General features: G+C 53.1%; 1 protein-coding gene across 1 annotated transcript in view; it reads left to right on the top strand.

Moving 5' to 3' along the window:
* The window catches only part of LOC141176430 (actin-related protein 2/3 complex subunit 1A-A-like), a 172,993-nt gene that overhangs the window by 79,398 nt on the left and 68,495 nt on the right, over positions 1–25,100 (top strand). The window contains exons 6-8 of the mRNA XM_073660414.1: positions 2,185–2,391; positions 5,455–5,530; positions 7,417–7,610. Of these exons, the coding sequence (XP_073516515.1) occupies positions 2,185–2,391; positions 5,455–5,530; positions 7,417–7,610 (477 nt within the window). The remainder of the gene's footprint in view (positions 1–2,184; positions 2,392–5,454; positions 5,531–7,416; positions 7,611–25,100) is intronic.

The following is a 25,100-nucleotide window of genomic DNA, read 5'->3' as shown; positions in this document are numbered from 1 at the left end:
AATGTGACCGGCGGCCAAACTTGTCTGTATGTATTCCTCCAAAGCCTTCCTCTCAGGAATAGTAAGGTTAAATAAACGACTTTTAGGAAGAGTCGCTCCAGGGACAAATTCAATAGAACAATCATAGTCTCTATGGGGAGGCAAAACCTGCGATTCCTTCTCAGAAAAAACTCTCCAAAAATCCTGAATAGGAACAGGCAATTCTCCCCTATCCAAAGCTGCAATACGCCCGTTACAACACTTGTCATAACATTTATGGCTCCAGGATTTAATTTCACTGGTAGACCAATCCAGTACAGGATTGTGAAATTTTAACCAGGGCAATCCCAATATTACTGGAGAAGGCAAGTTATTCAACACTACCAAATCCAATTTCTCATGGTGAACACCATTAATAGTGAGGGGAAATTCACAGACCTTGAGAGTAATATTCTTCAAAGGGGAACCATCCACAGAAACCACAGCAATGGGGGATGATAAAGGTTCAGGTTTTAAATTGAGTCTTTCCACGAATCCCCCATCAATTACATTCAGAGTAGACCCGCAATCAACAAACACCTGAAATTCCATTAATTTTTTCTGAGCAATCGTGGAAGCAGCTAAAAATACACCCTTGGAATTTAAACAGGCAATACGGGCGTGACTGACCATTTTTTTTTTCTTTCTTCATACGAAGCTCACAGCCTTTAATCAAATGACCAGATTTTCCGCAATAGAAACACAAGCCTTCAGAAAATCGACGGTCTTTTTCTTGAGAGCGAGGTGCCACCGATCCAATCTCCATCGGTTCACCACTGTTAGTACACACATTCTCATAACCAGAAACTGACATAGCAGAGGATTTGCTCTCATTAACCCTTGCACGCAGTCTACTATCCACCCGTATAGCTAATTGCATAGCCTGTTGCAAATCTTCAGGTGTAGGATAAGCAATTAGCAGGTCTTTAACCCTTTCACTGAGCCCAGCAAGAAATAGACTTTTCAGAGCAGAATCGTTCCACCCTGTTTGAGTAGACCAATGACGGAAATGAGTACAATATTTTTCCACATTACCTGATCCCTGTTTTAAAAGTCTCAACTCAGTCTCAGCTGATGCGACACGGTCAGGATCATCATATAATAGTCCCAAAGCAGAAAAAAAACTATCCACTGATCTGAAGCATGTATCACTAGGTTGCAAAGAAAAGGCCCACTCCTGAGGCTCTTTGCGCAAAAGTGACATTATGAACCCTACGCGCTGGGATTCATCCCCAGAGGACTTAGGTCTCAAACGAAAATACAATAAGCAAGCATTTTTAAATGAAAAAAATTCTCGGTGTTCACCAAAAAATAAATCCGGCAAACATACCTTAGGCTCCAAGAAATGTGCTCCAGGACAGTTACTCACGTGCTGACGGAGCTCGGCCACCTCCAGAGAGAGTCCCTGCAGGCGATGAACCAAATCCTGAACCGACACCATGATGGAACAGAAAAATCTTTCCTTAGAGAATTTGCTGGCTGGACATACTGTTATGTTCTGCTACCAGAGCTAAGGAAAGAGAGGAGATCTGTCCCTACGATAGAACTCAGCTTAATCCCTACGATGTAACAGGGGACCTGATCCTGCGATCAGACCTGCTAAAGTCCTAAGCTAGTCTGTACGGAGACCTATAGATGTGGGGAAGGAATCCCTACAAGTACTAAGGACTGGGAGGAATATGGGACACCTCCTAACAGAAATAGTAGCAGACAGACGAACAAACAAAATATATAGAACATAGAGGTCAGTAGACCAAGCAAACTAACAGAGCAAGACACAGAGCACAGGCTAGCTAGAAAGTAGATATACAATGAAGTCCAGCAAAGCCAGAAGGGCGGAGCAGGATTAAATAGGCCAACAAGGTCATGTGACCAGCAAAGGAAAAAAAACCTAAGAGCAAGGTTCTAACACTGATTTCTGTATGTCTCCTGGATGATGATGATGTATGACTGATCTCTGCATGTCTCCTGGATGATGATGATATATGACTGATCTCTGTATGTCTCCTGGATGATGATGATGATGTATGACTGATCTCTGTATGTCTCCTGGATGGTGATGATGTATGACTGATCTCTGTATGTCTCCTGGATGATGATGCTGTATGACAAATGTTTGTATGTGAATATTATCACTAATTTTCATTCCCGTTTTATTTTTTTCAGAATTTTTTCCACTTATGTGAAGGAGATTGAAGAGAAGCCGAGTGCTACATTGTGGGGAAGCAAGATGCCTTTCGGGGAGCTTCTCTTTGAGAGAGGGGAGAATGGCGGATGGGTACATGGCGTTTGCTTCTCTCCCAGTGGTCAGCGCTTGGTCTGGGTCGACCACAACAGTTCTGTCAATGTGGCCGACTCTGAGCACGACAAAGAGTGAGAAACAGAATAAGTATTCCAGTGACCAATAATATACAATATACCATAATACAAGCGATATATGATATTCTCTGACCTGTATTCTCCCTATTTCACCTATAGTGCCTTGAAAATGTCTTCATACCCCGTGAAGGAAATTGTGACGACACAGGATTTAATCTTAATTATCCAGATGTCTATTTTCAGTAGGCCAGGAGACATAGGCCATTGTCTGATTGTTGACTACTGAATTTATGTGATTTTCATTGGTCAGTCAAGACACAAGGACTTTTGTCATATAAGTCTGAATGTTGAGTCTTCTTGTGGGTTGAATTGATATTTGCAAATTGATGAATGGCTGATATTTACCTCTTATATTAGCGCCTACAGTTTATTGTACTGTTATCTTTGCAAGAAATGGACGCAGGGTCATTGAACAATGATGTTTGCTAATATGTTGATTACCATTTTATAAGTCCATGTGGCTTGTTGACCTGCAGAGCAGTGGAGGACAAACTATGCAAATTAATTAAATGGTCAAACAATGAGAGATGAGCCCCTACCACCTTCCTCCTGACCTGTGGATGATGACATGAACCACAGATGTGGATATAAAAAGGACCCATATGCTTCTGAGAGGAACTTTACAAAATCACAGCCAAGAGAGACTCTACAGGATGTCAGCTTAGGGGACCACGGCCCCAGCTGGAAGAACACAGATCTGCTCCATTGACCATGACCGACACCATGGAGACGTTTTGGAGAAACCAGGTTGGGACCTTCCGGTTGCCTGGCCCCATGGATTCGTTCGGGGAAGCCAGAATTGGGACCCACCAGTGGCCTGGTTCCATGGAGACATTCGGAGAAGCCAGGTTGGGACCATCCGGTCGCCTGGCCCCATGACGACGTTCGGAGAAGCCAGGTTGGGACCATCTGGTTGCCTGGCCCCATGGAGACATTCAAAGAAGCCAGGTTGGGACCATCGGGTCACATGGCAACGTGCCTCAATGGGCTGTCAGCTTCCTAAGGTTGTCATTACCTCCTCTCTGTGGGTGCCCGCCAAAAGCAGGGTGCCACTGGTGGGGGTAGTTGGCCCTAGAAACCCCAAAGTTGCATCTGCTCTAATCCCTGTCAGTCAGCGGAAGGGTGAGACTCTGTAATTTGCACCATCTTGGGTATTTGCTGGGACTGTTCTATGTGTTATTGCCTGTTTGGTGGTCCAATAAAGTATTGCCACAGTTTTACCCTCACCCTGTGTTGTCTGAGTAGTATTATGCCCACGGGAAAAGGAGAACGGGCATTCAGTTGGACGAGGGCACCCAGTGACCCCCCATGTCTCCACAGAAATTATACAAGGTTTTCTAAGTATTTTACAGATAGAAATCTGACAATTGTGATGTACATTTCTATTCAGCCCCCTGAGTCAATACTTTGTAGGACCAACTTTTTCCCTGTAATTACTGCTGCCGTCTTTTGGGGTCCGTTTCTACCAGCTTTGCACATTTAGAGGTGACTTTTTTTTGCCTCTTCTTCTTTGCACACTCGCTCTCGCTCAGTGAGATTGGATGGAGACGTCTGTGATCAGCAATTTTCACGTCTTGTCACAGATTCTCTGGGATTTAGGTCTGGACTGTGACTGCGCCATTCACACACATGGAATATGCTCTGATGTAAACCCTCCATTGTAGCTCTCGCAGGATGTTTAGAGTTGTCGTCCTGCTGGAAGGTGAACCTACACCTCAGTCTCTATTTTTTTGCCGCCTCTAACAGGTTTTCCTCCAGAATTGCCCTGTATTTAACTCTATCCATTTTCCCTTTGACTCTTGCCAGCTTCTCTGCCTCTGCTGAAGAAAAGTCTCCCCACAGCATAATGCGGCCACCATCATGTGTGACGGTGAAGATGGTGCTTTCAGGGTGATGTGCAGGGTTAGTTTTCCTCCACATATAGAGTTTTGCATTTAGCCCAAAAAGTTCTGCTTTGCGCTTATCTTACCAGAACTCCTTCTTCCACATGCTCGCTGTGTCCCTTACATGGCTTTTTGCAAACTGCAAATGGGACTTCTTATGTTGTGCTTTTGTGATTTGTCCTAATGAAGAAGTCAGATGACTGTGAAACGCGTTGACAAATAAACGACATTGAATATTGTCCGGTCTCTCCGAGTTAATCAGCAACGCAGTTAACACATGATTTTCCTACTCCATTTTGTTTTAAAAATTGTCTTTCTTCTTGCCACTCTTCTACAATGGCCAGATTTGTGGAGCATACGACTAATAGTTGTTCTGTGGAAAGATTCTTCTCTCTGAGCTGTGGATCTCTGCTGAGCTCCTCCAGTGACCATGGGCCTCTTGGTGGCTTCTCTAATTAGTGCTCTCCTTGCTTGGGATGTCAGGTTAGGCGGACGGCCATATCTTGTTGGGTTTGCAGTTGTGGCATATTCCTTCCATTTTTGGATGATGGATTGAACAGAGCTCCACGAGATGTTCAGAACTTGGGCTATTTTTTATAACCTAACCCTGCCTTACTCTTCTCCACAACTTTATCCCTGATTTGTCCGGTGTGCTCCTTGAGTTTCATGATGCTGTTTCATCCCTAATGTTCTCACACAAACCTCTGAGGCCTTCACAGAGCAGCTGCAGTTATACTGAGAAGAAATGACACCCAGGTGGACACAACGTACTAATTATGTGACTTCTGGAGGCGATTGGTCACTCAGGATTTTATTTGGGGGGATCAGACTATAGGAATTCACAATTTACAGATTTAAATTTGTAAAATCATTAGAAGACTCTGTATAATTTCTTTTACATGTCACAAATACTCGCTGCTTTGTGTAGGTGTAACAGAAAATTCCAATACAATACATTTAAGTTTGTGGTTGTTACGTGAAAAAGTTCACAGGGTGTGAAGAGTTTTTCATGGCACTGTATAGATAATATAATGTAACCTGTAAACTCCCTATTACATCTGTATATAATCTATTATGAGCTGTAATCTCCCTATTTATGTCTGAGCTCTGGGAGCAGATGAGACTTTCCCGGGTTTCGGCACCTGTTCACACTCCTCTGTCGTCTCGTTTGCAGGGTCACGGAGCTGCGGATGGAGCATCTTCCCTTCCTGTCTGTTCTATTTGTGAATGAGTGGCGGCTGGTGGCGGCGGTAAGCCTATCTCCTGGCGTATCGCTCATGTGGTCTGTAGACTTATTGCTCTGTGACCTTAGCGGACAGATTCAGGTTAATCCGAGCCTACAGGCACCTGTCAGCACAACGTTATGGAAACGGTGGTACGGCGGGTGGGTCTTTGTGTCCTACAAAAAAATTTTTCTTTTTTGGAGAGACTCGAGGTGCCACCCAGCCGTGATAAATCACACGTAGGATTCATATGCAAATCAGGCTGGAGGTGCTCAGGGGGCGTGTCAATGCACTTACAGGGAACCTTTCTCCATGAAATTTATGTCCAATCTGCAGGTCCTATATTACCGTATATAGTGGAAGAGACTTATGTAGTTTTTTGGGAAAAGACTCAGTATAACTTGTATTTTAATCATTTGCTCTTTCTAGGCTTTTGGTTCAGTGGGCGGTCCTATGTGTGACTGACAGTCATCTCAGCATGCACAATTATACAGAAAATGCTGTCAGTCACTGATAGGACCGCCCACTTGACCGAAAAAAACCCAGAAAGAGCAGCCAATTAAATGATAATATTCAGGTTATTCTGAGACCTTACTCTCAAAGCAGCATATAATCTCCTCTATAAGATGTGGCCTGCCGACCGAACTGCGCTTCTTGGTAACTAGTTTCTTTCCCTCTTCCTGGTGCACTGACACGACCCCAGAGTACTTATATACTCCCAGTGCACTGACACGTCCGCAGTGCACTGACAAGTCCCCGGAACTCTCTATAAGATGGGGCCTGCAGACTGAAATCTATAAAATGGGGTCTGCACATCAAACTGCGTTTCTTGGCAAATACTTCCTTTAATCTCCTAATCTCCTTCTTCCTAGTGTAGTGACATGACCACGATGCACTGACAAATCCCTAGTGCACTGACACATCCCCGGTGCACTGACACGTCCTCGGAGCACTGACACATCCCCGGTGCACTGACACATCCCCGGTGCACTGACACGTCCCTAGTGCACTGACACATCCCCGGTGCACTGACACGTCCTCGGAGCACTGACACATCCCTGATGCACTGACACGTCCCTAGTGCACTGACACGTCCCTAGTGCACTGACACATCCCTAGTGCACTGACAGGACATCTGTGCACTGACATGTACGTCCCCGGTGCACTGACACATCCCCAATTCACTGACCTGTCCCAGTGCACTGACATGTCCCCGGTGCACTGACACTTCCCCAATTCACTGACCTGTCCCAGTGCACTCATCTGTCCTCGGAGCCCTGATACATCTCTGGAGCACTCACACATCCCCGGTGCACTGACCTGTTCCCGATGCACTAATATGTCCCCGATAAACTAACATGTCCCAGTGCACTGACACGACCCCGAAGCACTGATATGTCTCCAATGCACTGACAAGTCGCCGGTGCACTGAAATGTCTCCGGTGCACTGACACGTTCCCAGCTCACCGCCCGTCCTAGACATGATGGGGCAGGCTTCATCTGGCTACCTTTTCACTACGTGTAAGATCTGCTGCTGGTAGACATGCTGAACGCTTCATTCCCATATGCCGCTTGGCGTTGATCCATTGCGCACAAAATATTGTTCTCTCAACAATGTGCTGCCGATAACAAGCGTTTTAGTGCTGGTAGATCCAACTTCATGACAAACGTCCATCTTGTAATTGCCGCATGTTTCCACAAACTGATAATCAGCAATAGAGGCTCCTCTAGCTGAAGGGCTGCTGCAAAGTGCCAGTGCATGTAGGATCTGGATGGGTTTGTGCTGCCGCAGTGAATATCTCACAGGACTGTTCACACTGGTATATTGCAACAAGTCCATCAGCTTCTGGAAGTAACCAAGTGGGTTTCTGTTCATTGGCAGTGATGTGTCTGTGTATAATTGTCTTGTCTAGGGACATGACTGTGCCCCCTACCTGTTCACCTACTCCGGCCCGGGTAAGCTGCAGCTCATCAGCAAAATGGAGTCTGAGAAGCAAGCTGCCCGCTCTGCCACCTCAGCAATGCAACATTTCCGCAACCTGGATAGAAAAGCCGCCCAGGACAGCGAGGGCTCTGAAGTTGGCACAATGCACCAAAACAGCATCAGGTGGGGGCACACTGCACCAAAACATCATCAGGTGGGGAGCACACTGCAGCAGAACATCATCGGGTGGGGAGCACACTGCAGCAGAACATCATCAGTTGGGGAGCACACTGCAGCAGAATAACATCAGGTGGGGAGAACACTGCACCAGAACAGCATCAGGTGGGGAGAACACTGCACCAGAACAGCATCAGGTGGGGGCACACTGCATCAGAACATCATCGGGTGGGGAGCACACTGCAGCAGAACATCATCAGTTGGGGAGCACACTGCAGCAGAACATCATCAGGTGGGGAGCACACCGCAGCAGAATATCATCAGGTGGGGAGAACACTGCACCAGAACAGCATCAGGTGGGGGCACACTGCATCAGATCAGCATCAGGTGGGGGCAAACTGCACTATAACAGCATCAGGTGGGGGCACACTGCACCAGAACAGCATCAGGTGGGGGCACACTGCACCAGAACAGCATCAGGTGGGGGCACACTGCACCAGAACAGGATCAGGTGGGGACACACTGCACCAGAACAGCATCAGGTGGGGGAAAACTGCACTATAACAGCATCAGGTGGGGGCACACTGCAAAAAAAACAGCAACAGGTGGGGAGCACACTGCACCAGACCAGCATCAGATGGGAGTACACTGCACCAGAACAGCATCAGGTGGGGGCACACTGCACCAGAACAGCATCAGGTGGGAGCACACTGCATCAGAACAGGATTAGTTGGGGAGCACACTGCACCAGAACAGGATCAGGTGGGGGCACAGTGCACCAGAACATCATCAGGTGGGGAGCACACTGCAGCAGAACATCACCAGGTGGGGAGCACACTGCAGAAGAACATCGGGTGGGGAGAACACTGCACCATAACAGCATCAGGTGGGGGCACACTGCATCAGATCAGCATCAGGTGGGGGCACACTGCAGCACAACATCATCAGGTGGGGAGCACACTGCAGCAGAACATCATCAGGTGGGGAGCACACTGCAGCAGAACATCATCAGTTGGGGAGCACACTGCACCAGAACAGCATCAGGTGGGGGCACACTGCACCAGAACATCATCAGGTGGGGAGCACACTGCACCAGAACAGCATCAGGTGGGGGCACACTGCAGCAGAACAGTATCAGGTGGGAGCACACTGCACCAGAACAGCATCAGGTGGGGGCACACTGCATCAGATCACCATCAGGTGGGGCACACTGCAGCAGAACATCATCAGGTGGGGAGCACACTGCAGCAGAATATCATCAGGTGGGGAGAACACTGCACCAGAACAGCATCAGGTGGGGGCACACTGCATCAGATCAGCATCAGGTGGGGGCAAACTGCACTATAACAGCATCAGGTGGGGGCACACTGCACAAGAACAGCATCAGGTGGGGGCACACTGCACCAGAACAGCATCAGGTGGGGGCACACTGCACCAGAACAGGATCAGGTGGGGACACACTGCACCAGAACAGCATCAGGTGGGGGAAAACTGCACTATAACAGCATCAGGTGGGGGCACACTGCAAAAAAAACAGCAACAGGTGGGGAGCACACTGCACCAGACCAGCATCAGATGGGAGCACACTGCACCAGAACAGCATCAGGTGGGGGCACACTGCACCAGAACAGCATCAGGTGGGAGCACACTGCATCAGAACAGGATTAGTTGGGGAGCACATTGCACCAGAACAGGATCAGGTGGGGGCACAGTGCACCAGAACATCATCAGGTGGGGAGCACACTGCAGCAGAACATCACCAGGTGGGGAGCACACTGCAGAAGAACATCGGGTGGGGAGAACACTGCACCATAACAGCATCAGGTGGGGGCACACTGCATCAGATCAGCATCAGGTGGGGGCACACTGCAGCACAACATCATCAGGTGGGGAGCACACTGCAGCAGAACATCATCAGGTGGGGAGCACACTGCAGCAGAACATCATCAGTTGGGGAGCACACTGCACCAGAACAGCATCAGGTGGGGGCACACTGCAGCAGAACATCATCAGGTGGGGAGCACACTGCACCAGAACAGCATCAGGTGGGGGCACACTGCAGCAGAACAGTATCAGGTGGGGGCACACTGCACCAGAACAGCATCAGGTGGGGGCACACTGCATCAGATCAGCATCAGGTGGGGCACACTGCAGCAGAACATCATCAGGTGGGGAGCACACTGCAGCAGAACATCATCAGGTGGGGAGCACACTGCACCAGAACAGCATCAGGTGGGTGCACACTGCAGCAGAACATCATCAGGTGGGGAGCACACTGCACCTGAACAGCATCAGGTGGGGGAACACTGCATCAGAACATCATCAGGTAGGGAGCACACGGCACCAGAACAGCATCAGGTGGGAGCACACTGCACCAGAACAGCATCAGGTGGGAGCACACTGCACCAGAACAGCATCAGGTGGGGGCACACTGCATCAGAACAGCATCAGGTGGGGGCACACTGCACCAGAACAGCATCAGGTGGGGCGCACACTGCAGCAGAACATTATCAGGTGGGGAGCACACTGCACCAGAACAGCATCAGGTGGGGGCACACTGCATCAGATCAGCATCAGGTGGGGCACACTGCAGCAGAACATCATCAGGTGGGGAGCACACTGCAGCAGAACATCATCAGGTGGGGAGCACACTGCACCAGAACAGGATCAGGTGGGTGCACACTGCAGCAGAACATCATCAGGTGGGGAGCACACTGCACCAGGACAGCATCAGGTGGGGGAACACTGCATCAGAACATCATCAGGTGGGGAGCACACTGCACCAGAACAGCATCAGGTGGGAGCACACTGCACCAGAACAGCATCAGGTGGGAGCACACTGCACCAGAACAGCATCAGGTGGGGGCACACTGCATCAGAACAGCATCAGGTGGGGGCACACTGCACCAGAACAGCATCAGGTGGGGCGCACACAGCAGCAGAACATTATCAGGTGGGGAGCACACTGCACCAGAACAGCATCAGGTGGGGGCACACTGCATCAGATCAGCATCAGGTGGGGCACACTGCAGCAGAACATCATCAGGTGGGGAGCACACTGCAGCAGAACATCATCAGGTGGGGAGCACACTGCACCAGGACAGCATCAGGTGGGGGAACACTGCATCAGAACATCATCAGATGGGGAGCACACTGCACCAAAACAGCATCAGGTGGGAGCACACTGCACCAGAACAGCATCAGGTGGGAGCACACTGCAGCAGAACATCATCAGGTGGGGAGCACACTGCAGCAGAATAACATCAGGTGGGGAGAACACTGCACCAGAACAGCATCAGGTGGGGAGAACACTGCACCAGAACAGCATCAGGTGGGGGCACACTGCATCAGAACATCATCGGGTGGGGAGCACACTGCAGCAGAACATCATCAGTTGGGGAGCACACTGCAGCAGAACATCATCAGGTGGGGAGCACACCGCAGCAGAATATCATCAGGTGGGGAGAACACTGCACCAGAACAGCATCAGGTGGGGGCACACTGCATCAGATCAGCATCAGGTGGGGGCAAACTGCACTATAACAGCATCAGGTGGGGGCACACTGCACCAGAACAGCATCAGGTGGGGGCACACTGCACCAGAACAGCATCAGGTGGGGGCACACTGCACCAGAACAGGATCAGGTGGGGACACACTGCACCAGAACAGCATCAGGTGGGGGAAAACTGCACTATAACAGCATCAGGTGGGGGCACACTGCAAAAAAAACAGCAACAGGTGGGGAGCACACTGCACCAGACCAGCATCAGATGGGAGTACACTGCACCAGAACAGCATCAGGTGGGGGCACACTGCACCAGAACAGCATCAGGTGGGAGCACACTGCATCAGAACAGGATTAGTTGGGGAGCACACTGCACCAGAACAGGATCAGGTGGGGGCACAGTGCACCAGAACATTATCAGGTGGGGAGCACACTGCAGCAGAACATCACCAGGTGGGGAGCACACTGCAGAAGAACATCGGGTGGGGAGAACACTGCACCATAACAGCATCAGGTGGGGGCACACTGCATCAGATCAGCATCAGGTGGGGGCACACTGCAGCACAACATCATCAGGTGGGGAGCACACTGCAGCAGAACATCATCAGGTGGGGAGCACACTGCAGCAGAACATCATCAGTTGGGGAGCACACTGCACCAGAACAGCATCAGGTGGGGGCACACTGCACCAGAACATCATCAGGTGGGGAGCACACTGCACCAGAACAGCATCAGGTGGGGGCACACTGCAGCAGAACAGTATCAGGTGGGAGCACACTGCACCAGAACAGCATCAGGTGGGGGCACACTGCATCAGATCACCATCAGGTGGGGCACACTGCAGCAGAACATCATCAGGTGGGGAGCACACTGCAGCAGAATATCATCAGGTGGGGAGAACACTGCACCAGAACAGCATCAGGTGGGGGCACACTGCATCAGATCAGCATCAGGTGGGGGCAAACTGCACTATAACAGCATCAGGTGGGGGCACACTGCAGCAGAACATCATCAGGTGGGGAGCACACTGCACCAGAACAGCATCAGGTGGGTGCACACTGCAGCAGAACATCATCAGGTGGGGAGCACACTGCACCTGAACAGCATCAGGTGGGGGAACACTGCATCAGAACATCATCAGGTAGGGAGCACACGGCACCAGAACAGCATCAGGTGGGAGCACACTGCACCAGAACAGCATCAGGTGGGAGCACACTGCACCAGAACAGCATCAGGTGGGGGCACACTGCATCAGAACAGCATCAGGTGGGGGCACACTGCACCAGAACAGCATCAGGTGGGGCGCACACTGCAGCAGAACATTATCAGGTGGGGAGCACACTGCACCAGAACAGCATCAGGTGGGGGCACACTGCATCAGATCAGCATCAGGTGGGGCACACTGCAGCAGAACATCATCAGGTGGGGAGCACACTGCAGCAGAACATCATCAGGTGGGGAGCACACTGCACCAGAACAGGATCAGGTGGGTGCACACTGCAGCAGAACATCATCAGGTGGGGAGCACACTGCACCAGGACAGCATCAGGTGGGGGAACACTGCATCAGAACATCATCAGGTGGGGAGCACACTGCACCAGAACAGCATCAGGTGGGAGCACACTGCACCAGAACAGCATCAGGTGGGAGCACACTGCACCAGAACAGCATCAGGTGGGGGCACACTGCATCAGAACAGCATCAGGTGGGGGCACACTGCACCAGAACAGCATCAGGTGGGGCGCACACAGCAGCAGAACATTATCAGGTGGGGAGCACACTGCACCAGAACAGCATCAGGTGGGGGCACACTGCATCAGATCAGCATCAGGTGGGGCACACTGCAGCAGAACATCATCAGGTGGGGAGCACACTGCACCAGAACAGCATCAGGTGGGTGCACACTGCAGCAGAACATCATCAGGTGGGGAGCACACTGCACCAGGACAGCATCAGGTTGGGGAACACTGCATCAGAACATCATCAGGTGGGGAGCACACTGCACCAGAACAGCATCAGGTGGGAGCACACTGCACCAGAACAGCATCAGGTGGGAGCACACTGCACCAGAACAGCATCAGGTGGGGGCACACTGCATCAGAACAGCATCAGGTGGGGGCACACTGCACCAGATCAGCATCAGGTGGGAGCACACTGCACCAGAACAGCATCAGGTGGGGGCACACTGCATCAGAACAGCATCAGGTGGGGAGCACACTGCACCAGAACAACATCAGGTGGGGGCACACTGCACCAGAGCACCATCAGGTGGGGGGACACTGCATCAGAACAGCATCAGATGGGGGTACACTGCATCAGAACAACATCAGGGGGAGCACACTGCACCAAAACACCATCACGTGGGGGCACACTGCACCAAAACAGCATCAGGTGGGAGCAAACTGTACCAGAACAGCATCAGGTGGGAGCAAACTGCACCAGAACAGCATCAGGTGGGGGCACACTGCAAAAAAAACTGCAACAGGTGGGGGGGGGGCACACTGCACCAAACCAGCATCAGGTGGGGGCTAACGGCACTATAACTGCATCAGGTGGGGGCACACTGCAAAAAAACAGCAACAGATGGGGACACACTGCACCAGAACAGCATCAGGTGGGAGCACACTGCATCAGAACAGTATAAGGTGGGAGCACACTGCACCAGAACAGCATCAGGTGGGGAGCACGCTGCACCAGAACAGGATCAGGTGGGAAGCACAATGCACCAGAACAGCATCAGGTGGGAGCACACTGCACCAGAACAGCATTACGTGGGGGCACACTAAACCAGAACAGCATCAGGTGGGGGCACACTGCAGCAGAATATTATCTGGTGGGGGCAAACTGCACTATAACAGCATCAGGTGGGGGCACACTGCAAAAAAACAGCAACAGGTGGGGGCACACTGCACCAAACCAGCATCAGGTGGGAGCACACTGCACCAGAACAGCATCAGGTGGGGGCACAATGCACCAGAACAGCATCAGGTGGGGGCACACTGCACCAGAACAGTATCAGGTGGGGAGCACACTGCACCAGAACAGCATTAGGTGGTGAGCACACTGCACCAGAACAGCATCAGGTAGGGAGCACACTGAACCAGAACGCCATCAGGTGGGGAGCACACTGAACCAGAACAGCATCATGTAGGGGCAAACTGCACCAGAACAGCATCAGGTGGGAGCACATTGCACCAAAACAGCATCAGGTTGGGGCACACTGCACCAGAACTGCATCAGGTGGGGGCACACTGCACAAGAACAGTATTAGGTGGGGGGCACTGCACCCAAACAGCATCAGGTGGGAGCATACTGCACCAGAAAATCATTGGGTGGGGAGCACACTGCACCAAAACAGGATCGGGTGGGGAGCACATGGCATGAGAACAGCATCACGTGGGGCACACTGCACCAGAACAGCATTAGGTGGAAGCACACTGCACCAGGACAGCATCAGGTGGGACCATACTGCACCAAAACAGTAAAAGGTGGTGGCACAAAGCACCAGAACAGTATAAGGTGGGGGCACAAAGCACCAGAACAGTATAAGGTGGGGACACAAAGCACCAGAACAGTATAAGGTGGGGGCAAAAAGCACCAGAAGAGTATAAGGTGGGGGCAAAAAGCACCAGAACAGTATAAGGTGGGAGCACACTGCACCAGAACAGCATCAGGTGGGAGCACACTGCATCAGAACAGGATTAGTTGGGGAGCACACTGCACCAGAACAGCATTACGTGGGGGCACACTAAACCAGAACAGCATTAGGTGGGGGCACACTGAAGCAGAACAGCATCATGTGGGGGCACACTGCACCAGAACAGCATCAGGTTGGGGCTCACTGCACCAAAAAAGCATCAAGTGGGGGCACACTGCACCAGGACAGCATCAGGTGGGGGCACACTGCACAAGAGCAGCATCAGGTGGGAGCACACTGCACCAGAACAGCATCAGGTGGGAGCACACTGCACCAGAACAGCATCAGGTGGGAGCACACTGCACCAGAACAGCATCACGGGGAGCACACTGCACCAAAACAGTATCAGTTGGGGGCACACTGCCCCAGAACAGCATCACGGGGAGCACACTGCACCAAAACAGCATCAGTTGGGGGCACACTGCCCCAGAACAGCATCAGGTGGGAGCACACTGCACCAGAACAGCATCAGGTGGGAGCACACTGCACCAGAACAGCATCAGGTGGGGGCACACTGCACCAGAACAGCATCAGGTGGGGGCACACTGCACAAGAGCAGCATCAGGTGGGAGCACACTGCACCAGAACAGCATCAGGTGGGGGCAAACTGCACCAGAACAGCATCAGGTGGGGGCACACTGCACCAAAACAGCATCAGGTGGGAGCACACTGCATCAGAACAGCATTAGGTGGGGGCACACTGCACCAGAACAGCATCAGGTGGGAGCACACTGCACCAGAACAGCATCAGGTGGGAGCACACTGCACCAGAACAGCATCAGGTGGGGGCACACTGCACCAGAACAGCATCACGTGGGGGCACACTGCACCAGAACAGCATCAGGTGGGGAGCACACTAAACCAGAACAGCATCAGGTGGGGGCACACTGCACAAGAGCAGCATCAGGTGGGAGCACACTGCACCAGAACAGCATCAGGTGGGGGCAAACTGCACCAGAACAGCATCAGGTGGAGGCACACTGCACCAAAACAGCATCAGGTGGGAGCACACTGCATCAGAACAGCATTAGGTGGGGGCACACTGCACCAGAACAGCATCAGGTGGGAGCACACTGCACCAGAACAGCATCAGGTGGGAGCACACTGCATCAGAACAGCATTAGGTGGGGGCACACTGCACCAGAACAGGATCAGGTGGGGAGCACACTGCACCAGAACAGCATTAGGTGGGGGCACACTGCACCAGAACAGGATCTGGTGGGGGCACACTGCACCAGAACAGCATCAGGTGGGGGCACACTGCACCAGAACAGCATCAGGTGGGGCTTCACTCATGTTCCCCGCCCCTCCTCTGTTCTTTGCTTCCCCGAGAAGCCTCTGTTCTCTGTTCTCTGCCTCCCTGAGACGACTCTGTTCTCTGCTTCCCTGAGAAGCCTCTGTTCTCTTCCTCTCCGAGAGGCGTCTGTTCTGTGCCTCCCCGAGACGCCTCTGTTCTCTGCCTCTCTGAGACAACTGGATTAATGCTGCCCTCAGCAGCCTCTGTTCTATTCCTCTCCAAGATGCCTCTGTTCTCTTCCTCTCCGAGACGGCTCTTTTCTGTGCCGCCCAAGACGCCTCTGTTCTGTGCTCCCTCAAGACGCCTGTTTTCTGTGCCCCCCGAGACGCTTCTGTTCTCCGCTTCCCTGAGACGACTCTGTTCTCTGCTTCCCTGAGAAGCCTCTGTTCTATTCCTCTCCGAGACGACTCTGTTCTTTTCTTCTCCGAGACGCCTCTGTTCTCTTCCTCTCTGAGAAGCCTCTGTTCTTTTCTTCTCCGAGACGCCTCTGTTCTGAGCCTCCCTGAGACGCCTCTGTTCTCTTCCTCTCTGAGAAGCCTCTGTTCTTTTTTTCTCCGAGACGCCTCTGTTCTGAGCCTCCCTGAGACGCCTCTGTTCTCTGCCTCCGAGACGCCTCTGTTCTCTTCCTGCCTGAGACGACTGTTTTCTGCTTCCCTGAGAAGCCTCTTTTCTATTCCTCTCCGAGACGCCTCTGTTCTCTTCTCCGAGATGCTTCTATTCTGTGCCTCCCCGAGACACCTCTGTTTTGTGCCTCCCTGAGACGCCTCTGTTCTCTGCTTCCCTGAGACAACTCTGTTCTCTGCTTCCCTGAGAAGTCTCTGTTCTATTACTCTCTGAGACGCCTCGGTTCTCTTCCTCTCTGAGACGACTCTGTTCTCCGCCTCCCTGAGACGACTGTTATCTGCTTCCCTGAGAAGCCTCTGTTCTGTGCCTCCCTGCGCCGCCTCTGTTCTCTGATTCCCTGAGAAGCCTCTGTTATCTTCCTCTCCGAGAGGCGTCTGTTCTGTGCCTCCCCGAGACGCCTCTGTTCTCTGCCTCTCTGAGACAACTGGATTAATGCTGCCCTCAGCAGCCTCTGTTCTATTCCTCTCCAAGACGCCTCTGTTCTCTTCCTCTCCGAGACGCCTCTGTTCTGTGGCCCCCCAAGATGCCTCTGTTCTCTTCCTCTCCGAGACGCCTCTGTTCTGTGCCGCCCAAGACGCCTCTGTTCTGTGCTCCCTCAAGACGCCTCTTTTCTGTGCCCCCCGAGACGCTTCTGTTCTCCGCTTCCCTGAGACGACTCTGTTCTCTGCTTCCCTGAGAAGCCTCTGTTCTATTCCTCTCCGAGACACCTCTGTTCTCTTCCTCTCTGAGAAGCCTCTGTTCTTTTCTTCTCCGAGACGCCTCTGTTCTGAGCTTCCCTGAGACGCCTCTGTTCTCTGCCTCCGAGACGCCTCTGTTCTCTTCCTCCCTGAGACGACTGTTTTCTGCTTCCCTGAGAAGCCTCTTTTCTATTCCTCTCCGAGACGCCTCTGTTCTCTTCTTCTCCGAGATGCTTCTATTTTGTGCCTCCCCGAGACACCTCTGTTTTGTGCCTCCCTGAAACGACTCTGTTCTCTGCTTCCCTGAGACAACTCTGTTCTCTGCTTCCCTGAGAAGTCTCTGTTCTATTACTCTCTGAGACGCCTCGGTTCTCTTCCTCTCTGAGACGACTCTGTTCTCCGCCTCCCTGAGACGACTGTTATCTGCTTCCCTGAGAAGCCTCTGTTCTGTGCCTCCCTGCGCCGCCTCTGTTCTCTGATTCCCTGAGAAGCCTCTGTTATCTTCCTCTCTGATATACCTCTGTTCTCTTCCTCTCCAAGAGGCCTCTGTTCTGTGCCTCATCAAGACGCCTCTGTTCTCTGCCTCCCTGAGACAACTGTTTTCTGCTTCCCTGAGAAGCCTCTGTTCTCTTCCTCTCCGAGACGCCTCTGTTCTGTGCCTCCCCAAGACGCCTCTGTTCTGTGCTCCCCCAAGACGCCTCTGTTTTGTGCCCCCAGAAACGCATCTGTTCTCTGCTTCCCTGAGACGACTCTGTTCTCTGCTTCCCTGAGAAGCCTCTGTTCTATTCCTCTCCGAGACGACTCTGTTCTTTTCTTCTCCGAGACGCCTCTGTTCTGTGCCTGCTTGGGACGCCTCTGTTCTCTGCCTTCGAGATGCTTCTGTTCTCTTCCTTCCTGAGACGACTCTGTTTTCTGCTTCCCTGAGAAGCCTCTGTTCTATTCCTCTCTGAGATGCCTTTATTCTCTTCCTCTCCGAGACGCCTCTGTTATCTTCTTCTCCGAGACGGCTCTGTTCTCTTCTTCTTCGAGACGCCTCTATTCTGTGCCTCCCAGAGATGCCTCTGTTCTGTGCCTCCCTAAGACACCTCTGTTCTCTGCTTCCCTGAGACGACTCTGTTCTCTGCTTCCCTGAGAAGTCTCTGTTCTATTCCTCTCCGAGACGCCTCTGTTCTGTGCCTCCCCGAGAAACCTATTCTGTGCCTTCCCGAGACGCCTCTGTTCTCTTCCTCTCCCAGACGCCTCTGTTCTGTGCCTTCCTGTGACGCCTCTGTTCTGTGCCTTCCTGTGACGCCTCTGTTCTGTGCCTTCCTGTGACGCCTCTGTTCTGTGCCTTCCCGAGATGCCTATGTTCTGTGCCTCCCCGAGACGCCTCTGTTCTGTGCCTTTCCGAGACACCTCTGTTCTCTTCCTCCCCGAGACGCCTCTGTTCTGTGCCTTCCTGAGACGCCTCTGTTCTGTGCCTTCCCGAGATGCCTCTGTTCTGTGCCTCCCCGAGATGCCTCTGTTCTGTGCCTTCCTGAGACGCCTCTGTTCTCTTCCTTCCCGAGACGCCTCTTTTCTGTGCCTGCCCGAGGTGACTCTGTTCTCTTCCTGTCCAAGAAGCCTCTGTTCTCTTACTCTCCGAGACCCCTCTGTTCTGTGCCTCCCCAAGACGCCTCTGTCCTCTGCCTCCCAGGGACGACTCTGTTTTCTGCTTCCCTGAGAAGCCTCTGTTCCGTGCCTCCCCGAGACGCCTCTGTTCTGTGCCTCCCCGAGACGCCTCTGTTCTCTTCCTCTTCGAGACGCCTCTGTTCTGTGCCTTTCCGAGATGCCTGTTTTCTTCCTCCCCAAGACGCCTCTGTTCTGTGCCTCCCCGAGACGCCTCTGTTCTGTGCCTTCCCGAGACGCCTCTGTTCTCTTCTTCTCCGAGACACCTCTGTTCTGTGTCTTCCCGAGACGCCTCTGTTCTGTGCCTTCCCGAGACGCCTCTGTTCTGTGCCTTCCCGAGACGCCTCTGTTCTCTTCCTCTCCGAGATGCCTCTGATCTGTGCCTCCCCGAGACGCCTCTGTTTTATGCCTTCCTGAGACGCCTCTGTTCTTTTCCTCTTCGAGACGCCTCTGTTCTGTGCCTCCCCGAGACGCCTCTGTTCTGTGCCTCCCCGAGACGCCTCTGTTCTGTGCCTCCCCGAGACGCCTCTGTTCTGTGCCTCCCCGAGACGCCTCTGTTCTGTGCCTTCCTGAGACGCCTCTGTTCTGTGCCTCCCTGAGATGCCTCTGTTCTGTGCCTTCCTGAGACGCCTCTGTTCTGTGCCTCCCCGAGACGCCTCTGTTCTGTGCCTTCCTGAGAAGCGACTGTTCTGTGCCTTCCTGAGACGCCTCTGTTCTCTTCCTCTTAGAAACGCCTCTGTTCTCTTCCTCTTAGAGACTCCTCTGTTCTGTGCCTTCCTGAGACGCCTCTGTTCTGTGCCTTCCTGAGACGCCTCTGTTCTCTTCCTCTTAGAGACTCCTCTGTTCTGTGCCTTCCTGAGACGCCTCTGTTCTGTGCCTTCCTGAGACGCCTCTGTTCTGTGCCTTCCTGAGACGCCTCTGTTCTGTGCCTTCCTGAGACGCCTCTGTTCTCTTCCTCTTAGAGACTCCTCTGTTCTGTGCCTTCCTGAGACGCCTCTGTTCTGTGCCTTCCTGAGACGCCTCTGTTCTGTGCCTTCCTGAGACGCCTCTGTTCTGTGCCTCCATGAGATGCCTCTGTTCTGTGCCTTCCTGAGACGACTCTGTTCTGTGCCTTCCTGAGACGCCTCTGTTCTGTGCCTCCCCGAGACGCCTCTGTTCTGTGCCTTCCTGAGAAGCGACTGTTCTGTGCCTTCCTGAGACGTCTCTGTTCTCTTCCTCTTAGAGACGCCTCTGTTCTCTTCCTCTTAGAGACTCCTCTGTTCTGTGCCTTCCTGAGACGCCTCTGTTCTGTGCCTTCCTGAGACGCCTCTGTTCTCTTCCTCTTAGAGACTCCTCTGTTCTGTGCCTTCCTGAGACGCCTCTGTTCTGTGCCTTCCTGAGACGCCTCTGTTCTGTGCCTTCCTGAGACGCCTCTGTTCTGTGCCTTCCTGAGACGCCTCTGTTCTCTTCCTCTTAGAGACTCCTCTGTTCTGTGCCTTCCTGAGACGCCTCTGTTCTGTGCCTTCCTGAGACGCCTCTGTTCTGTGCCTTCCTGAGACACCTCTGTTCTCTTCCTCTTAGAGACGCCTCTGTTCTGTGCCTTCCTAAGACGCATCTGTTCTGTGCCTTCCTGAGACGCCTCTGTTCTCTTCCTCTTAGAGATGCCTCTGTTCTGTGCCTTCCTGAGACGCCTCTGTTCTGTGCCTTCCTGAGACGCCTCTGTTCTGTGCCTTCCTGAGACGCCTCTGTTCTGTGCCTTCCCGAGACGCCTCTGTTCTGTGCCTTCCCGAGACGCCTCTGTTCTGTGCCTTCCTGAGACGCCTCTGTTCTGTGCCTTCCCGAGACGCCTCTGTTCTGTGCCTTCCCGAGACGCCTCTGTTCTGTGCCTTCCTGAGACGCCTCTGTTCTGTGCCTCCCCGAGACGCCTCTGTTCTGTGCCTTCCTGAGACGCCTCTGTTCTGTGCCTTCCTGAGACTCCTCTGTTCTGTGCCTTCCTGAGACGCCTCTGTTCTGTGCCTTCCTGAGACGCCTCTGTTCTGTGCCTCCCCGAGACGCCTTTGTTCTGTGCCTTCCCGAGACGCCTCTGTTCTCTTCTTCTCCGAGACGCCTCTGTTCTGTGCCTTCCCGAGGCGCCTCTGTTCTCTTCCTCTCCGAGAGGCCTCTGTTCTGTGCCTCCCCGAGACGCCTTTGTTTTGTGCCTTCCTGAGACGTCTATGTTCTTTTCCTCTTCGAGACGCCTCTGTTCTGTGCCTCCCCGAGACGCTTCTGTTCTGTGCCTTCCTGAGGCGACTCTGTTCTGTGCCTTCCCGAGACACCTCTGTTCTGTGCCTTTCCGAGATGCCTCTGTTCTCTTCCTCCCCGAGACGCCTCTGTTCTGTGCCTTCCTGAGACGCCTCTGTTCTGTGCCTCCCCGAGACGCCTGTTCTGTGCCTCCCCGAGATGCCTCTGTTCTATGCCTTCCTGAGACGCCTCTGTTCTGTGCCTTTCCGAGACGCCTCTGTTCTGTGCCTTCCTGAGACGTGTCTGTTCTGTGCCTTCCTGAGACGCCTCTGTTCTGTGCCTCCCCGAGACGCCTCTGTTCTGTGCCTTCCTGAGACGCCTCTGTTCTGTGCCTTCCTGAGACGCCTCTGTTCTGTGCCTCCCCGAGACGCCTCTGTTCTGTGCCTTCCTGAGAAGCGACTGTTCTGTGCCTTCCTGAGACGCCTCTGTTCTCTTCCTCTTAGAGACGCCTCTGTTCTGTGCCTTCCTGAGACGCCTCTGTTCTGTGCCTTCCCGAGACGCCTCTGTTCTGTGCCTTCCCGAGACGCCTCTGTTCTGTGCCTTCCCGAGACGCCTCTGTTCTGTGCCTTCCTGAGATGCCTCTGTTCTGTGCCTCCCCGAGACGCCTCTGTTCTGTGCCTTCCTGAGACGCCTCTGTTCTGTGCCTCCCCGAGACGCCTCTGTTCTGTGCCTTCCTGAGACGCCTCTGTTCTGTGCCTTCCTGAGACGCCTCTGTTCTGTGCCTTCCTGAGACGCCTCTGTTCTGTGCCTTCCTGAGACGCCTCTGTTCTGTGCCTCCCTGAGATGCCTCTGTTCTGTGCCTTCCTGAGACGCCTCTGTTCTGTGCCTTCCTGAGACTCCTCCGTTCTGTGCCTTCCTGAGACGCCTCTGTTCTGTGCCTCCCCGAGACGCCTCTGTTCTGTGCCTTCCTGAGACGCGTCTGTTCTGTGCCTTCCTGAGACGCCTCTGTTCTCTTCCTCTTAGAGACTCCTCTGTTCTGTGCCTTCCTGAGACGACTCTGTTCTGTGCCTTCCTGAGACGCCTCTGTTCTTTGCCTTCCTGAGACGCCTCTGTTCTGTGCCTTCCTGAGACGCCTCTGTTCTCTACCTCTTATAGACTCCTCTGTTCTGTGCCTTCCTGAGACGCCTCTGTTCTGTGCCTTCCTGAGACGCCTCTGTTCTGTGCCTTCCTGAGACGCCTCTGTTCTCTTCCTCTTAGAGACGCCTCTGTTCTGTGCCTTCCTAAGACGCGTCTGTTCTGTGCCTTCCTGAGACGCCTCTGTTCTCTTCCTCTTAGAGACTCCTCTGTTCTGTGCCTTCCTGAGACGCCTCTGTTCTGTGCCTTCCTGAGACGCCTCTGTTCTGTGCCTTCCTGAGACGCCTCTGTTCTGTGCCTCCCTGAGATGCCTCTGTTCTGTGCCTTCCTGAGACGACTCTGTTCTGTGCCTTCCTGAGACGCCTCTGTTCTGTGCCTCCCCGAGACGCCTCTGTTCTGTGCCTTCCTGAGAAGCGACTGTTCTGTGCCTTCCTGAGACGCCTCTGTTCTCTTCCTCTTAGAGACGCCTCTGTTCTCTTCCTCTTAGAGAATCCTCTGTTCCGTGCCTTCCTGAGACGCCTCTGTTCTGTGCCTTCCTGAGACGCCTCTGTTCTCTTCCTCTTAGAGACTCCTCTGTTCTGTGCCTTCCTGAGACGCCTCTGTTCTGTGCCTTCCTGAGACGCCTCTGTTCTGTGCCTTCCTGAGACGCCTCTGTTCTGTGCCTTCCTGAGACGCCTCTGTTCTGTGCCTTCCTGAGACGCCTCTGTTCTCTTTCTCTTAGAGACTCCTCTGTTCTGTGCCTTCCTGAGACGCCTCTGTTCTGTGCCTTCCTGAGACGCCTCTGTTCTGTGCCTTCCTGAGACGCCTCTGTTCTCTTCCTCTTAGAGACGCCTCTGTTCTGTGCCTTCCTAAGACGCATCTGTTCTGTGCCTTCCTGAGACGCCTCTGTTCTCTTCCTCTTAGAGATGCCTCTGTTCTGTGCCTTCCTGAGACGCCTCTGTTCTGTGCCTTCCTGAGACGCCTCTGTTCTGTGCCTTCCTGAGACGCCTCTGTTCTGTGCCTTCCCGAGACGCCTCTGTTCTGTGCCTTCCTGAGACGCCTCTGTTCTGTGCCTTCCTGAGACGCCTCTGTTCTGTGCCTCCCCGAGACGCCTCTGTTCTGTGACTTCCTGAGACGCCTCTGTTCTGTGCCTTCCTGAGACTCCTCTGTTCTGTGCCTTCCTGAGACGCCTCTGTTCTGTGCCTCCCCGAGACGCCTCTGTTCTGTGCCTTCCTGAGAAGCGACTGTTCTGTGCCTTCCTGAGACGCCTCTGTTTTCTTCCTCTTAGAGACGCCTCTGTTCTGTGCCTTCCTGAGACGCCTCTGTTCTGTGCCTTCCCGAGACGCCTCTGTTCTGTGCCTTCCTGAGACGCCTCTGTTCTGTGCCTTCCTGAGACGCCTCTGTTCTGTGCCTTCCTGAGACGCCTCTGTTCTGTGCCTCCCTGAGATGCCTCTGTTCTGTGCCTACCTGAGACGCCTCTGTTCTGTGCCTTCCTGAGACGCCTCTGTTCTGTGCCTTCCTGAGACGCCTCTGTTCTGTGCCTCCCCGAGACGCCTCTGTTCTGTGCCTTCCTGAGACGCGTCTGTTCAGTGCCTTCCTGAGACGCCTCTGTTCTCTTCCTCTTAGAGACTCCTCTGTTCTGTGCCTTCCTGAGACGCCTCTGTTCTGTGCCTCCCCGAGACGCCTCTGTTCTGTGCCTTCCTGAGACGCGTCTGTTCTGTGCCTTCCTGAGACGCCTCTGTTCTCTTCCTCTTAGAGACTCCTCTGTTCTGTGCCTTCCTGAGACGCCTCTGTTCTGTGCCTTCCTGAGACGCCTCTGTTCTGTGCCTTCCTGAGACGCCTCTGTTCTGTGCCTTCCTGAGACGCCTCTGTTCTCTACCTCTTAGAGACTCCTCTGTTCTGTGACTTCCTGAGACGCCTCTGTTCTGTGCCTTCCTGAGACGCCTCTGTTCTGTGCCTTCCTGAGACGCCTCTGTTCTCTTCCTCTTAGAGACGCCTCTGTTCTGTGCCTTCCTGAGACGCCTCTGTTCTGTGCCTTCCCAAGACGCCTCTGTTCTGTGCCTTCCCGAGACGCCTCTGTTCTGTGCCTTCCCGAGACGCCTCTGTTCTGTGCCTTCCTGAGATGCCTCTGTTCTGTGCCTCCCCGAGACGCCTCTGTTCTGTGCCTTCCTGAGACGCCTCTGTTCTGTGCCTCCCCGAGACGCCTCTGTTCTGTGCCTTCCTGAGACGCCTCTGTTCTGTGCCTTCCTGAGACGCCTCTGTTCTGTGCCTTCCTGAGACGCCTCTGTTCTGTGCCTTCCTGAGACGCCTCTGTTCTGTGCCTCCCTGAGATGCCTCTGTTCTGTGCCTTCCTGAGACGCCTCTGTTCTGTGCCTTCCTGAGACGCCTCTGTTCTGTGCCTTCCTGAGACGCCTCTGTTCTGTGCCTCCCCGAGACGCCTCTGTTCTGTGCCTTCCTGAGACGCGTCTGTTCAGTGCCTTCCTGAGACGCCTCTGTTCTCTTCCTCTTAGAGACTCCTCTGTTCTGTGCCTTCCTGAGACGCCTCTGTTCTGTGCCTCCCCGAGACGCCTCTGTTCTGTGCCTTCCTGAGACGCGTCTGTTCTGTGCCTTCCTGAGACGCCTCTGTTCTCTTCCTCTTAGAGACTCCTCTGTTCTGTGCCTTCCTGAGACGCCTCTGTTCTGTGCCTTCCTGAGACGCCTCTGTTCTGTGCCTTCCTGAGACGCCTCTGTTCTGTG

This window comes from Phyllobates terribilis, unplaced genomic scaffold (assembly GCF_046119375.1).
Source record: "Phyllobates terribilis strain yellow unplaced genomic scaffold, ASM4611937v1 Scaffold_25__1_contigs__length_18738178, whole genome shotgun sequence".
Taxonomy (NCBI): Eukaryota; Metazoa; Chordata; class Amphibia; order Anura; family Dendrobatidae; genus Phyllobates; species Phyllobates terribilis.
The sequence above is the reverse complement of the archived record's forward strand: the minus strand, read 5'-3'. Positions and strand labels throughout refer to the sequence as shown.